Here is a 12,608-nt window from a genome sequence, read left to right as displayed (position 1 = left end):
GTCACTGTCTCTGTAGTTTAAAAGTCTTGCAATAATTGGTTGTGGTGACACTCCGGGGGAGGGGGTGTCTCGGTGGTAGGGATCGTTGAGCACTTTCTACCACTAGCATTTGTGACAGCGACTCTTCGCCAAAGATCTCTTTTAGCATGCTTCAGACGTATGTCTCCATTTTCCCCCTGTTCGTCGACTCTGGGACACCCATAATTGTTTCTCCTGGATCTTGCTTCCAAGTCTTCTTTTTTAGCTTGTACAAGGGCGGGCACTTTTCCCATGTTGAGGCATTTCTTATTTAGAGATTGTGTAGTGTTGTCATTTGTAGATAGTCTTTGCTCCACTTCCGTTAATCTGCCCACATGTTGATCCATTTTGGCTGTCAAGTTATCCATCCACAGGTTGCAGCAATCAATTTTGCCATCTATGTATTGCAAGCTTTGCTGCATCCCAGCCTGCGTTGTCTCAAGTGCACTAGTAGGTTGGCGGTGCCCCTCCATATCTGACTCCTTTGCAGCCTCCCCCAGTCCTCGCACGGTGTGCTTGGGCTAAAATGTAAGCCTGGGCTGTATTTTATCCGTTCTCCCCATTTTGCCTCTTTGCTTGAGCTTTTGCACTTTTTAGTAGAAGTTTCTTGCTCTTCTGCACTGATCAATTTGCAGTGCACTGCTCCAAGTTCTACTTCACTGCTCACCTCCTCGTGCTCCTCTTATCCACTCTCTGTGCCAGGCTGTCTCACGCGCTTGCGCTCAAATCAGCTGTTTTCTTTTAAAGTTCGCAATTTGCTTCATTTATCTGTTTGTCCAGGCACTTCGGTCTCTTCATCTTGTTATCTGCTGATATTGTAACTGCCTCTGGTGTTGTAGTCAGTGCTTTAAATGGGCCGGTACTCACCGGTACTGAGTACCGGCACTTCTAAATTTTCGGCGCTTAAGTACCAGAACTTCTCTTTGTCCAAAGAGAGTACCGGTACTCATGGGGATGTGATCCAAGTTCAGTGAAATTAGCATTTTCAAAAAGAAGAAGAGCAACACAGCTGACACGAGTGGATCCATTTTCGTGATACACTCTGATCGAGTGCTAATCTCGCCTTTCAGTATGCTAATTGAGACGCCTTCAGAAGGCATTCATGCAGAGCTGGCAGGAAGTTTGGGAGGGGGCCGACTCACACTGTGATTTGCCACCCCCTGTGAATCCTCGTTCTGCTACGTCACAGGTTAGCACATTAATTGCCTGCAAAATGCAGCCTGGGTCGCAAATCGTTTGAAGAGCAGTTTGCACACGCTTGTTTTTACCATGGCCTCTGGATATTGGGCCCTTCATTTCTCCAAGCACCATCCAAGAAGAAAGCAGATATAGAGTCCATTGGCAGGTAGTACTGTCGAGAAATTACAAGTGTGATCGGAGGCTGCACTGTTTATAGAAATCCAAGGAAAGTGAATATCCTCCTGAGGAGACACGGAGGTGGAAGTAGATTTAAACTACTGATGCCCTCATTAGAAGTGGGCCCTTAAACTCCAGTGGCCCCTGTAATTACCGAGGTGTGCAATTGACCTCCACCTTCCAAAGTCAGTGATAAATTCATGCAACTTAGCTCACCAACCTATCCTTGACACCGCAGACCGAGTCAAGACCTTACCAGTTCAACATTGGGCCAGTGCCGCATTACAGGCTGATTTCAGATGTTTCTGGTGCTTCAGTCTTCAAATGCACAATGACGCGGACCTATCGTGCAAATGCCCACGTTGGGTCATTGTTCAAATTTCTAGATGATTTTAGTGCCATCTGCATAGTTGAACTAATAAGGCCTTAGAATAAATGTGGCATGAGGGTCAATAGCAGACCCTTGAAGGACAGAATAGGGCCCAGGTAGGAGGGGTAAGGGGAAAGAGGTGATTTGGGCATGCTCTGAAATGAGTGTAGTAATGAGCAAGAGGAATGCTTAAATGGGTGCCCCTGGCCGGATCCCATTGCGCTGCCCATAACTCCGCCCCCTAGCCCACCCAAAGCCCCGCCCCTAGTCCACATCTCAATTAGGTGAGTACCCGCACTTATTTTTTACCATTTAAAGCACTGGTTGTAGTATCCTGCAACACGCACCTTCTATTCATTGTGTCATGCCTTGCAGCATAGTCCGTTCACAACTCGGCTTCTCAGCTCATCGCCTAGTGCGTGGCAGGGACTCTTGCAGCCGTTCAACTTCGAACTCCCTCATCCGTTAATATGTACCTTTTGATTTGGTGCGTGTGTGCATCCTTACTCACTGCCTCCCCCGTCCGGTCGAGTGCATCGATGCGGAGGGTCTCACACAGCCGGCGCTTGGCATCCCACGACCGCCGCAGGGTTCAGTCATCAGTAGTCCTGCCTCTAGGTTTTCCGGGCGGCGTCTCTCCTCACTTCAAGTCCGCTGTGCGGGAGTTAGCGTGCTAATCTTCCCTGGCGCTGCTCTGGCTCACTCTGTCAATTATAGCTTCCTATTTTACGGTCAAAGGTGTTTCCTCACCTCCTAGATCGTGGTGTCGAGTATATCCGGATCTCCCTCGCCTTTCACCGTATTTTGTTCAGCGGGAGTCAGATCCAGGCATTTTGCTCTTTGGGCCTCAGCGGGTCAGTGCCGCCAAGCTGTCGTATGCGGACAAGTGCTCAGTCATGATAGTTTTAGATGCCAGTTTCAGTGGTAATTCTCAAGGATGTTCTCCCGCTATAAGCCTCTGCATCTCCTACGAGCTTTACAGATCGCAGCTCGTCGAGTTTTGGTATCCACTTGCAGGATAATGTCGGATTTTTGGCTCACGGACGGCAGAGCTGCACTAGAGTGCAGTCATCTTGCTGTGGGCTCTCTAGTGCCCCATAGACAAGTTTTTTTGTGCTTGTATTTCTTGCCATCACAATTCTTTGCATTCTTTTCCTATTAATATCACAGACAAAAAGAAATCCTAGTTTCCTATGAACTCCTATTACTTTGGGTAGGACGATGCTCTCTGTTTTCCAAGTTTCACCTTTTCTCCCATCAGTTCGACTGAGGCTTTATGCACTCCTGATTCAAAGGTTGGTCGCACTCTGCTCGTCACACCAGCAAGTTGCCCCAAGGAACTGTGGTAGATGTAGTGGCGACGGCGAGTACGCCTATGCCACGATGTAGGTAGAAAAATATGTGTTGCATTAGCCATCCCTGGACACGGATTTTTGCTTTATGCACTCCTTCCTGTTTTGATTAATGGCCAATGTGAGTATGACATTTAGAAAATGTGATTCTCACCTTTTCAGAGGTTTCTTCAACAAGTACACTGGATTAGTAAGGCTATGCTCCTTGTGTCCTCCTTTGGATAGTTGTCTCCTCTGCCCATAACGGTATCTTGGTTCATTATTTTTACTGGGCCTTTCTTGGCAAGTCTGGCAATCAGTGGGGCAGGGGTGTACACTTTTAAACCTTGCAGTGCAGATCTCCCTAAAATTGCAACCCTGCATTCAGTGTTTCATGGGAGCCTCCGCTCCGTAGTGCAACTATTTTATGAGGGCAGCTGCTTTAAAGTTCATGTCTCTCTGGGAGGTTCTGGCTAAGACGTTCTTTCCTTTTCTTGTATCTGTGTGGCACAGAAGTGGCCCATGCTCAGGATACCTTACCTGCTGGTAACATGTTTACTGCTGCGCTCAGTCTTGATATTGAAGCAGCGTTTTTTTAGTCCTGGCCCTTACCTTTTCTTTTATTGTCCCACGTCTCAGAACTGTGTTGTGGACGACATGGACTGTCAGCACAAATTCTCCCTTCCTCCCCTCACTCCCGTCTTCCATGAGTCCCTACCAGAAAGTCGACTTGGATGTTCCTTTTGTCTTCACCTTTCCAAAATGGCCACCTCTGCATTTTCTCAACAATCAAGCCACAATCCATCATAGGGTTTCAATGTTCTCTTCTGTACAGGGCCAAACTGCGTTGAAGCAGGCAGTTGGTAAGTGGACAGTTTGTAATTTTTTCCTCTCTAAAGATGAGTCGCAGTACAGCAAGACGTAATGAGGCCCATTCTATGGAGGCCAAATCTGCGACTGAGCACTCTTAGTTAATCACCCTGGTAAATATATGGAGGGCAGCCACATGGTTTTCTGCCCACACATTACTCCGATGAAATCTGTGTTGCTCAAACTTAATTACTCATACTTAGGGTCACTTGCAATTAGATAAAGAGTTTGAAAAATCACCTTAGTTCTTTGCTGTTGGTCCCTAGAACACCTCAGCAAGTGTGACTTGCAGTGCATTTGTGATCTATTTAAAATGTTTTGAAAAGATCCTGACTTTGAAAAGCAAGATGCAAGTTATCCACTGAGTGGGTCTTCCTCCGATGCATAACTGCTCTTCTATCCACTCCGATACTTTTCAGGGAGTGTTGTTGAATCAGACACACCTCTTATTCAATTGGAATGGCATGGAGAGCGGGGAGTTGTGGGATTTTTTTCATGCAGAACTTTGAATTCTTTGAAAGGCACATGATCCTTTTCTGGAGCAGTACTTTGCATTTACTTTTGTTTTTAGGCGACTAACCTTGGACTCAAAGCCTTGGTTTCCAAATGAGATTTTGTTGAACATTCATTATTTGTAGGTGTGTGGTGGTGAATCTTGCCATTGATTGAGGTTTGAGAGTCATTAAAATGGACATTTGGATATCAGAACTTCATTTGTTTTGATTTTGTGACATGAAATGGCGCTGCTTAATTTAACAATAATTTTCTTAAAGATGAAGGGAGCATTAGGCATTTTGTCAAGTTTCCTTACTGATAGGGATGAAACTTTAGATTTGCAAATGTGATAAAGATAAAATGCTTGTCAACTGTGTACTTTGTAAGTAACTTTGAATTTTTCAAACATGTAAGATAAAGTTAGTGAGAAGCCAGTGGTGTTCACTTTATAAATATACAAACGTTTATAAATTATACCGGATTAGAAACATGCATGAGGTACTTTCTTTCTAAGTAACTAATTTCTCCATGTTGATATTTTTAAAATTCTAGAATCCGAGAAGAAGAGTCTGCAGTGGTGTGTCCCGTGATTGATGTCATTACTTGGGATACTTTTGAATATCTGGGGAATGCTGGGGAGCCACAAATTGGTGGTTTTGACTGGCGATTGGTCTTCACTTGGCACATAGTTCCAGAGAATGAGCAAAAGCGAAGGCGATCTGAGATTGATGTCATCAGGTGAAGTCCTTAATATTCCGTACTATGGTCTCGCGTAAAAAGTGTGCCACGTATATTTCAAAGAAGTTCTTCTTTTATTACTCCATTTATGTTTGTAAGACTATGACGCTGTCTTTCTAAGACGTGGCCAACCTTTGACCTACTCCTCCCCCAGTTCATGAACCAACATGATGCAGGTGAACACATGAAGAGGGCAGATATCATTTGGGGGAGGTGACTGGTGGAAGGAAGTCAAAATCCAACCTTTATTGCAAGCAAGACTTATTGGGTTTTCATTAATGTGCTCGTGACCAGGTTGTTACATTATCCCTTCGTCATGTGTCGCCTAAGAATCCATAGACTTGCTTGCAGCTTTCTTTTTTTGGGGGGGTTGGGAGGTTGAAATAGGTAATGGAATCAACAGTATCACACCAGGAAAATGAATGATGCCCTTGTATACATTTTAAACTTCAAGGAATTTTGACCAATAATCCCTGGAAGCATTTTTAACTGAAAGCAAACGGTAAACACAAATAAAAGTAGTTGGTTTGCAAATCAGTAACGTGTAAAATGTAACCGAGGACGATGTATCATATCATAGTCATAGTCATAGTCAAAAAGCTTTATTTCGATAAGAATTATCATAAAAGCATATACAAGAAAAGCATGGTAAAAATAGAAGTTCATTAGGAAACAAATTTTACAGCAGATCATGATAAAAGCTTAATGGCTAGTTTAAGAAAGACGTATTAAAAATACAGATTTAAAACTGTGATTTAAAAAGACATATAAGAAAAACAATTCATTATATCAACTAGTGCAGTTATTAAGTTTGTTTCTAATAATCCAGGACCAGCCCAGAAATTTTGCCACAGCACAAACTAACATCAAACTTGTGTCAGAACGAAGAATACGTAGGGCAACTCGATAGTTCGAAATGCCCAGGAGACGGCAGGCAGGGGCTAACCATTTTTTTCTTGGATTGCTATACACTGGGCATTCAAACATAATGTGCGCCGTACTTTCTACTTTTTCAGGGCATATCGGGCAAGTAGCGGGGGTCTGATAGGGAGGTTTCCATTTGCTAGTAAATTCGCGAGTAGGGAGGATCTCAAGTCTGAATTGAAAATACAGTGCTCTGTCCCTAGGTTTTGATATGAACTCAAGGAAGGGCTCAAAGTTAACTGTCTGCTTGAAGGTATAGTAAGCTTCAGTTAATCTTCCAAGACTTGAGCTACCAAGGTCCCGATTATCAATCCAGGCCCAATAAGCTTTTTTGAGATCGGCCTTACTCACAGGGGCTCCGTGTTCCCAAAGGTCATTAAGACCAAGCTGGATAAGAGATTTTTTGATGTTACGAAGCCAGCTTATTTTTTGGGAGCCGGCTGCGTTCATTATTTCTCTCAAGCCCTCAGTATATTTTGCTAACTCCGGGGTACGCCATAAGCGAGCCCAAAATAACAGGGGGCGTAGCCTAGCAATGTCTTTGAATGAACGCCTACCCAAGTCACTAAAAAAAGGTTTCAAAGGAGTACCCCTAGGCATTGATACTAGTTCTCTTAGAAATGTATTCTCGGACAAAGTAAGTTCATCTGTGTTTTCGAACCCCCAAAGTTCGGCTCCATACATAGCCGAACCTACTGCTTTGGCCTGGTAGATCATTAATGCGGGAGTAATTGGCTTGCTCCTCGAGGAGCGATGTTCTTTAGCAATTACCCCCGCAGCCCGCTTATGGTTAAGCAGCATTTTATGAATGTGGGGTTTCCAACTCATATTGTCAGAGATCCTGATACCTAGGTAGTCAAATAATTTGACATATTCTAGGGGGACTCCATCAGAAAAAATAGATACACTAGATGATTTACGAGATTTAAAAGAGAGGAGCTTAGTTTTTGATGTATTAATGACTAGACCTCTCATTGAGCAAAACAAATAAAATCTATCTAAAAGCTTCTGTAACCCTGCCGGTGTCTTAGACAACAGCAGGGTATCGTCTGCAAATAAAAGAGTGGGGACTTTTTCCCCCGCCAAAACAGGTGCGTTCGCCGGGACTTCTAGCAGAAATTTCACCACTCCGTTCACAAAAAGGGAAAAAAGAGTGGGTGCTAGTACACAGCCCTGGCGGACTCCTCTGCTGACTGGGATCTTATCAGTACGCTGTGCCTGACTACCCCATCTCACCCTGGCAAAATTCCCCTCGTGTACCAGGAGGTCGAGGATATAAGGCGGAAGACCCAAATCATGGAGGACAGACCATAGACGGTCACGAGGGACCAGATCGAAGGCCGACTTCAGATCGATAAAGGCTAGGTGGAGATTGCCCCTACCAATCTGGACAGTTTCCCAGTATATCAGTAGGAGCCTAAAGACCTGGTCGATCGTGCCCGTGAACGGCCTGAACCCAGCCTGATAGTGTGATAGAATGTCATTGTCAGTGACCCACAATAGAATTCGCTCCAGCAGGACCCTGCCAACCACCTTCTGGCTAACGTCAATAAGGCTTATTGGGCGGTAGTTAGCAGGGTCCTCCCTGGAGCCCTTCTTAAATATTGGTATAACCTCCGCCCCCCTCCAAGACTCGGGGATAGGTAGCCCCTTAAGAAAGGCATTAAGTAAGATGGTAAAATACACAGCCCAATCATATCAACGAGTGTGCCAATTTAACCATGTCTTAGTTCAGTCAACACAGTTTAGTTGTTATTCATAAGTGACTAAATTGACTGCCAGTGCGCAAGCACATTTTATTTAAGTCCCTGTGTTTTGCCCACAGGGCCTTTTAGAATACATGACCTGTCAACTTGCAGAAGAAAGTCAGTGATTACAAACCGGCTAGGTTGCTTCTTCTCTGGCCACTTGACGTCCCCAAAACCAAACATAGCACACTTGGAGGAAGAGCTCTCTTTTCTTTGAGATAAACTCTGGGACACTCTTCCCTTACGTATCTTAGATATGTAAAGTAATTCTCTCCAGGAAAAGCTAAAACACTGTCACTCTTCCAATACTGCCATCCTCTGGAACCAGTTTGCTTTATTCTGCATCTTCTTTTATCCAGAGGGTGCCCGGATGTCCTCTGAATTACCTCTGCGCTTTTAGAATATCTGTCTATTCATCTATCCCTCCTTCCCTCTTCATGTGTGACTAGAAAGAAAAGTGTTTTTCAAAGTGTGCATCACTGACTTTGCAGCTATAGAAATTGGTAGATCGAATATTTGCCTGCCATCTTCACACTAGGGCATTGGATCAGAAATTATTCGCAGAGAGCACCAGGTTCGTTTAAGCGTCAAGCATATACCCAAACTTCAGTTTATATCTTCCATCACCACAGAGAAATCCGCAGTAATCATGAAGACCATCCACTCTGGGGCCCTATCAGACCATTGCCCCCACCACGCCTTTAACAAAGGTTCAACTCCTATCAGCAAAGCTCTTACCCCCATCCTTAATACCTCCATCAATACAGCTATCTTCTGGCTGGCCTGGAAGCACATGTTGGTCATTGCCATCCCAAAGAAGTCCTCAGCAGACTCAGCCAAGCTTGCGAACTACTGTCTTATCTCCCTCCTACTGTACCCGGCCAAGGTCCTAGAAAAAAGCCATCAACAAATGCCTCACTCACCACCAGCTCCTCAACATCACACAATCAGGATTTAGACCAAACCACAGTATGGAGACAGACCTAATCGCAGCAATGGACAACATCCATATGATCCTTCGCAGAGGAGAAAACGCAACCCTCTTCTAACTCGATCTCTCTGTAGTCTTCAACACGCAGCCTTCGACAAGCAACCTTCAACACCCTACATCCTGATCAGACAACTTCACAAGAATGCCATCCAAAGCCCCCCCCCCTCCAGCCCATCTGCACCTTTTTAACCAGAAGAACAGTCAACAAGTTGCCAAACTCTTAAGAAGTCTGGGTACTCATTTGCAGAGTCCTGCAGGTTTCCACGCTTAGCCCAACCCTCTTTAGTATCTACATGAGACTGTTGGCAGATGCCATCCTTGCAGATGACATTGATGTACTCGCCTATGTTGATTATACACAACTGATACTGTCTGTGAGAAATTTGGATTGTTGGTTGACTGAGGTGTGAGCCCTGGTCAAGCAACAACCACAATCCCTTACAGCGTGAACCACAGAAAGTCCCAAAATTAACCAGTGCTTAAACTTGGGTTGTTTGGCTCAAAAGGCAATCAGGTTTAACTTAGAGGCAATGTGTAAAGTATTTATGCAAAACATAAACGGCAATAAAGTGAAAACCCAACGCAAGAAAAATCCCAAACCAATTTAGAAAACTTGAGTACATTTTGAATAAATTATGACAGCAAAAAGACACATATCTAATCATTAGAACTGGATTATTAAATTTGTAAAGTTTTTACGGAAGATTGTTGCCTAAAAGTTCAAAGCGCCAACCAAGGACACCAAGTTGCACGAGACCGGGTCAAAGTCGAAAAATATGTCTGACCATGATAGAACGCAGTTCAGATACAAGAAATGTATTGGACCTGGTCAGCACTTACCTTTGGACTTTGAAAAATTCTTGAGAAAAACGGAGAATAAAAAGTTCAGCAGGGCGAGGCTGCAAGAGGTGTCTGAGAAAGGAGCGTTGCCGTTGGAAAGCCTTGGGCTGAAGCTCCGGTGAAGGTTTCTCTGTTCAAACTTAGTAATCGAAATGAAAGTCGAAAAACTCCAGCAGAAGAGGAAAGGGCTGTAGCTGAAGACAGTTCCACGAGGCCAGATACCCTTTTGCCAAAGGACCGCTGAAAAAGATTTGTTGTTGCAGATAAGAACGTTGTAGGAGAAGCTCCACTGCCAATCCGTCCGGCGATGCACCTCGGGCGGATAGGTGAGCAAGTTGGTCCCTGTCTCCTACTGGTTCACGGTGCTGTTTTTAGCCAAAAGTTTTTAAGTTCTTACTTTGGCTATCTGGTCACCTTTAGTGCTACTTACAAGGGAATAGGATTGGGGCGCACCACTTGGAGGGTCAGGACTCACTCAGGTCCAGGTGCCGGTTCAACATGGAGGAAGCCTTTTGTGTCCTTGCTGCTCCGAACAGGAGGCTAACAAACTAGACTTTGTGAGTCTCTCTAGAGGTTCTGGGAGAGTTGAAAATCCAGTCCTTTTACCTAGGCAGAAGGTAGCAGCGCAGCTGGACAGCATGGCATCAGTCTTTCAGAGGAGCAGTCCAGCAGAGGGGCAGTCCTTCCAGGCAGCACAGCACTCCCTCTTTCTGGCAGAGTAACCACTGAAGAGTTGGTGTCTGCGGTCCCCTTTTTTACTCTTGTGCTTTCCATCTGGAAGGTGAAAGAAACTGCTAGACAGTGGCTTTGAAGTGAATGCAATTTCCTGACTCCCTTGCCTTTGCTCCAAGCTGGCTGTAGCAACAATGTGAGGTTGGTAGGCCCTTTGTGTGAAGGCAGAGCACAGACTAATCATGTGTAACTGGGTTGTGCTCAGCTACACGCCCACCCATCCTGCCAGCAGATGGCCATTGAGACACACCTTATTCCTCTATTGTGTGACTGACTGGGAAGCATTCACAAAGTCTGTCAGTTACACCCTGCCATGGGTTCCAGGACAGGCTACAGCTGCAAAAGTTCTAAAAACAGGAAAATGCCAACTTTCTAAAAGTGGCTTCTTCAAAATTCTAATAACCTGACTTTACCATTAAATAGGGACTTTACCATCAAATAGGGTTTTTCGTTATAAGGGCACCAAACATAACATAGACACCTGCTCTCAGTTGGAAACTACAGCTTATGAAATGTGACTAGGAATCCCCAACATTATCCTATGGAAGTTGTAGGCCTCACAGTATTGAAAAACTAAATTAGGAGTTTTCCACAATAAGAACATGTAAAACGTAGAAGTGCATGTCATACATTTTAATTACAGTGCACCCTGCCCTGTGGGCTACCCAAAGTTTACCTTAGGAGTGACTCATATGTAATTACAGTAGAGTTTAAGGCTTGTCAAGGGGGTTTAAATGCCAAATTTCCACGCTGGTCTCACCACCCCGGGAATCCACTGGCTTTCCAGTACATTAGCGCTTACAGTTAAAACATCAGAATCACACATAAAAAGCACTGCACAACACAGGTCCAACCTAACTGAACACCCATGTGCAGTTACACTAACCCTCCAAACACCTTCGCTCATCCGGACTCCTACTAGCATACGTCCCACGCATACACAAAAGCAGATCAGGAGGTCATGCCTCATTATACACTGCTCCTAAAGCGTGGAATGACCTACACCACATTAGAGCTTTCTCCTCTCTCTTTGAGTTCCTCAATAAGCTGAAGATCTGGCTGTGAGTAAGTCTCAACAAGGCTAGCCACACACTCTTAGAAGTGCCTGGATACCCTCAAGGGTGATAATGCACTATGAAAATGCACATAACATAACTTGACACCAGTAGTCCTGAAATGTCTCATTAGACCAGCATATCGAGCGAAGCACCCGGTGCCTTACCACAATGCCAGCATCCATCAGAATACATCAATCCACACTTAAGCTGCTTATACAGTATCAAAGAGCATGTATGTATGAAAAATAATCTAGATTGGTTGAATATACTTGAAATTGTTGATTCTGAAGCAGATTAAAAAGCCTTCAGCCACATGTGTTTCTTAGTCCCCTCATCCACCCAAACTCTCATCTCCTCCTCAAATTTCTTTCTAGCTGGGACTCCACCTACATTTTCTTTCTCCAAATCTTTGTATATATGGCATGGTAGATTACATTTATGTTGCAGTTCTGAGAAATATGAAAATATTGTTGTATAGAAGAAGACTGACAATCTTAATATTGCCTTCTTTAATTTCAGGAATGTGTAAAACGAAATATGGGATAGCTCTGTCTTGGGTTTCTTCTTATAACATATGAAGTACAATATTAGTACATGAATATCCCTGGATAGTTTCCTAGGTATTAACATTACCTTAACTGACTCCATTCTACTCCAACTAGAGCTAGTACACTCACTTGCTTAGCCACAGTGTAAATATGCTTGAAGCTCCTCAGCAACCCTAGACTTACAAGCATGTGTACAAAGCATGGGCTGAGCCTCAGACTGGGCAAGGGTTGCTGTTCAGCTGAGAGCAGCTGTGACCAGAATTCTGACTAGGCATTTTTGTGAGGTGTCCTGTCTGGATTTACTGTCCGCATGGACCTCTGTTCTTCACAGGTGTCACAGGAACAAGGGACAATCCATTTTTATTTCTTTGAGTTGGTCTGTGGTTTAGGGATTGAAGGGAGTCAGAGGTTGAAGTCATGGAAAGAAAATGTGTCATTGGCTAGAAGATGATGGGAGAATCTAATCTTTCTATTTGTATGGTGGTGTGAAGAGGTCTCTAGATGGCTCCACACTCAGGGAGTGGAAGGCATGTGGATGACTACTAGGACATGTAGTAGAAACAATAAGAAAGGCTGGGGAAAAGGATGA

At 44.3% G+C, this 12,608-nt stretch overlaps 1 protein-coding gene across 2 annotated transcripts in view; it reads left to right on the top strand.

The window, feature by feature from the left end:
• Positions 1-12,608, top strand: part of GALNT12 (polypeptide N-acetylgalactosaminyltransferase 12) — a 668,716-nt gene that overhangs the window by 254,341 nt on the left and 401,767 nt on the right. For both annotated transcript variants that reach the window (XM_085606792.1, XM_085606791.1), the window contains exon 4: positions 4,993-5,178. In XM_085606792.1, coding sequence (XP_085462918.1) covers positions 4,993-5,178 — 186 coding nt within the window. The remainder of the gene's footprint in view (positions 1-4,992; positions 5,179-12,608) is intronic.

The sequence above is a fragment of the Triturus cristatus genome, chromosome 5_2 (assembly GCF_964204655.1).
Source record: "Triturus cristatus chromosome 5_2, aTriCri1.1, whole genome shotgun sequence".
Classification (NCBI taxonomy): Eukaryota; Metazoa; Chordata; class Amphibia; order Caudata; family Salamandridae; genus Triturus; species Triturus cristatus.
The sequence above is the reverse complement of the archived record's forward strand: the minus strand, read 5'-3'. Positions and strand labels throughout refer to the sequence as shown.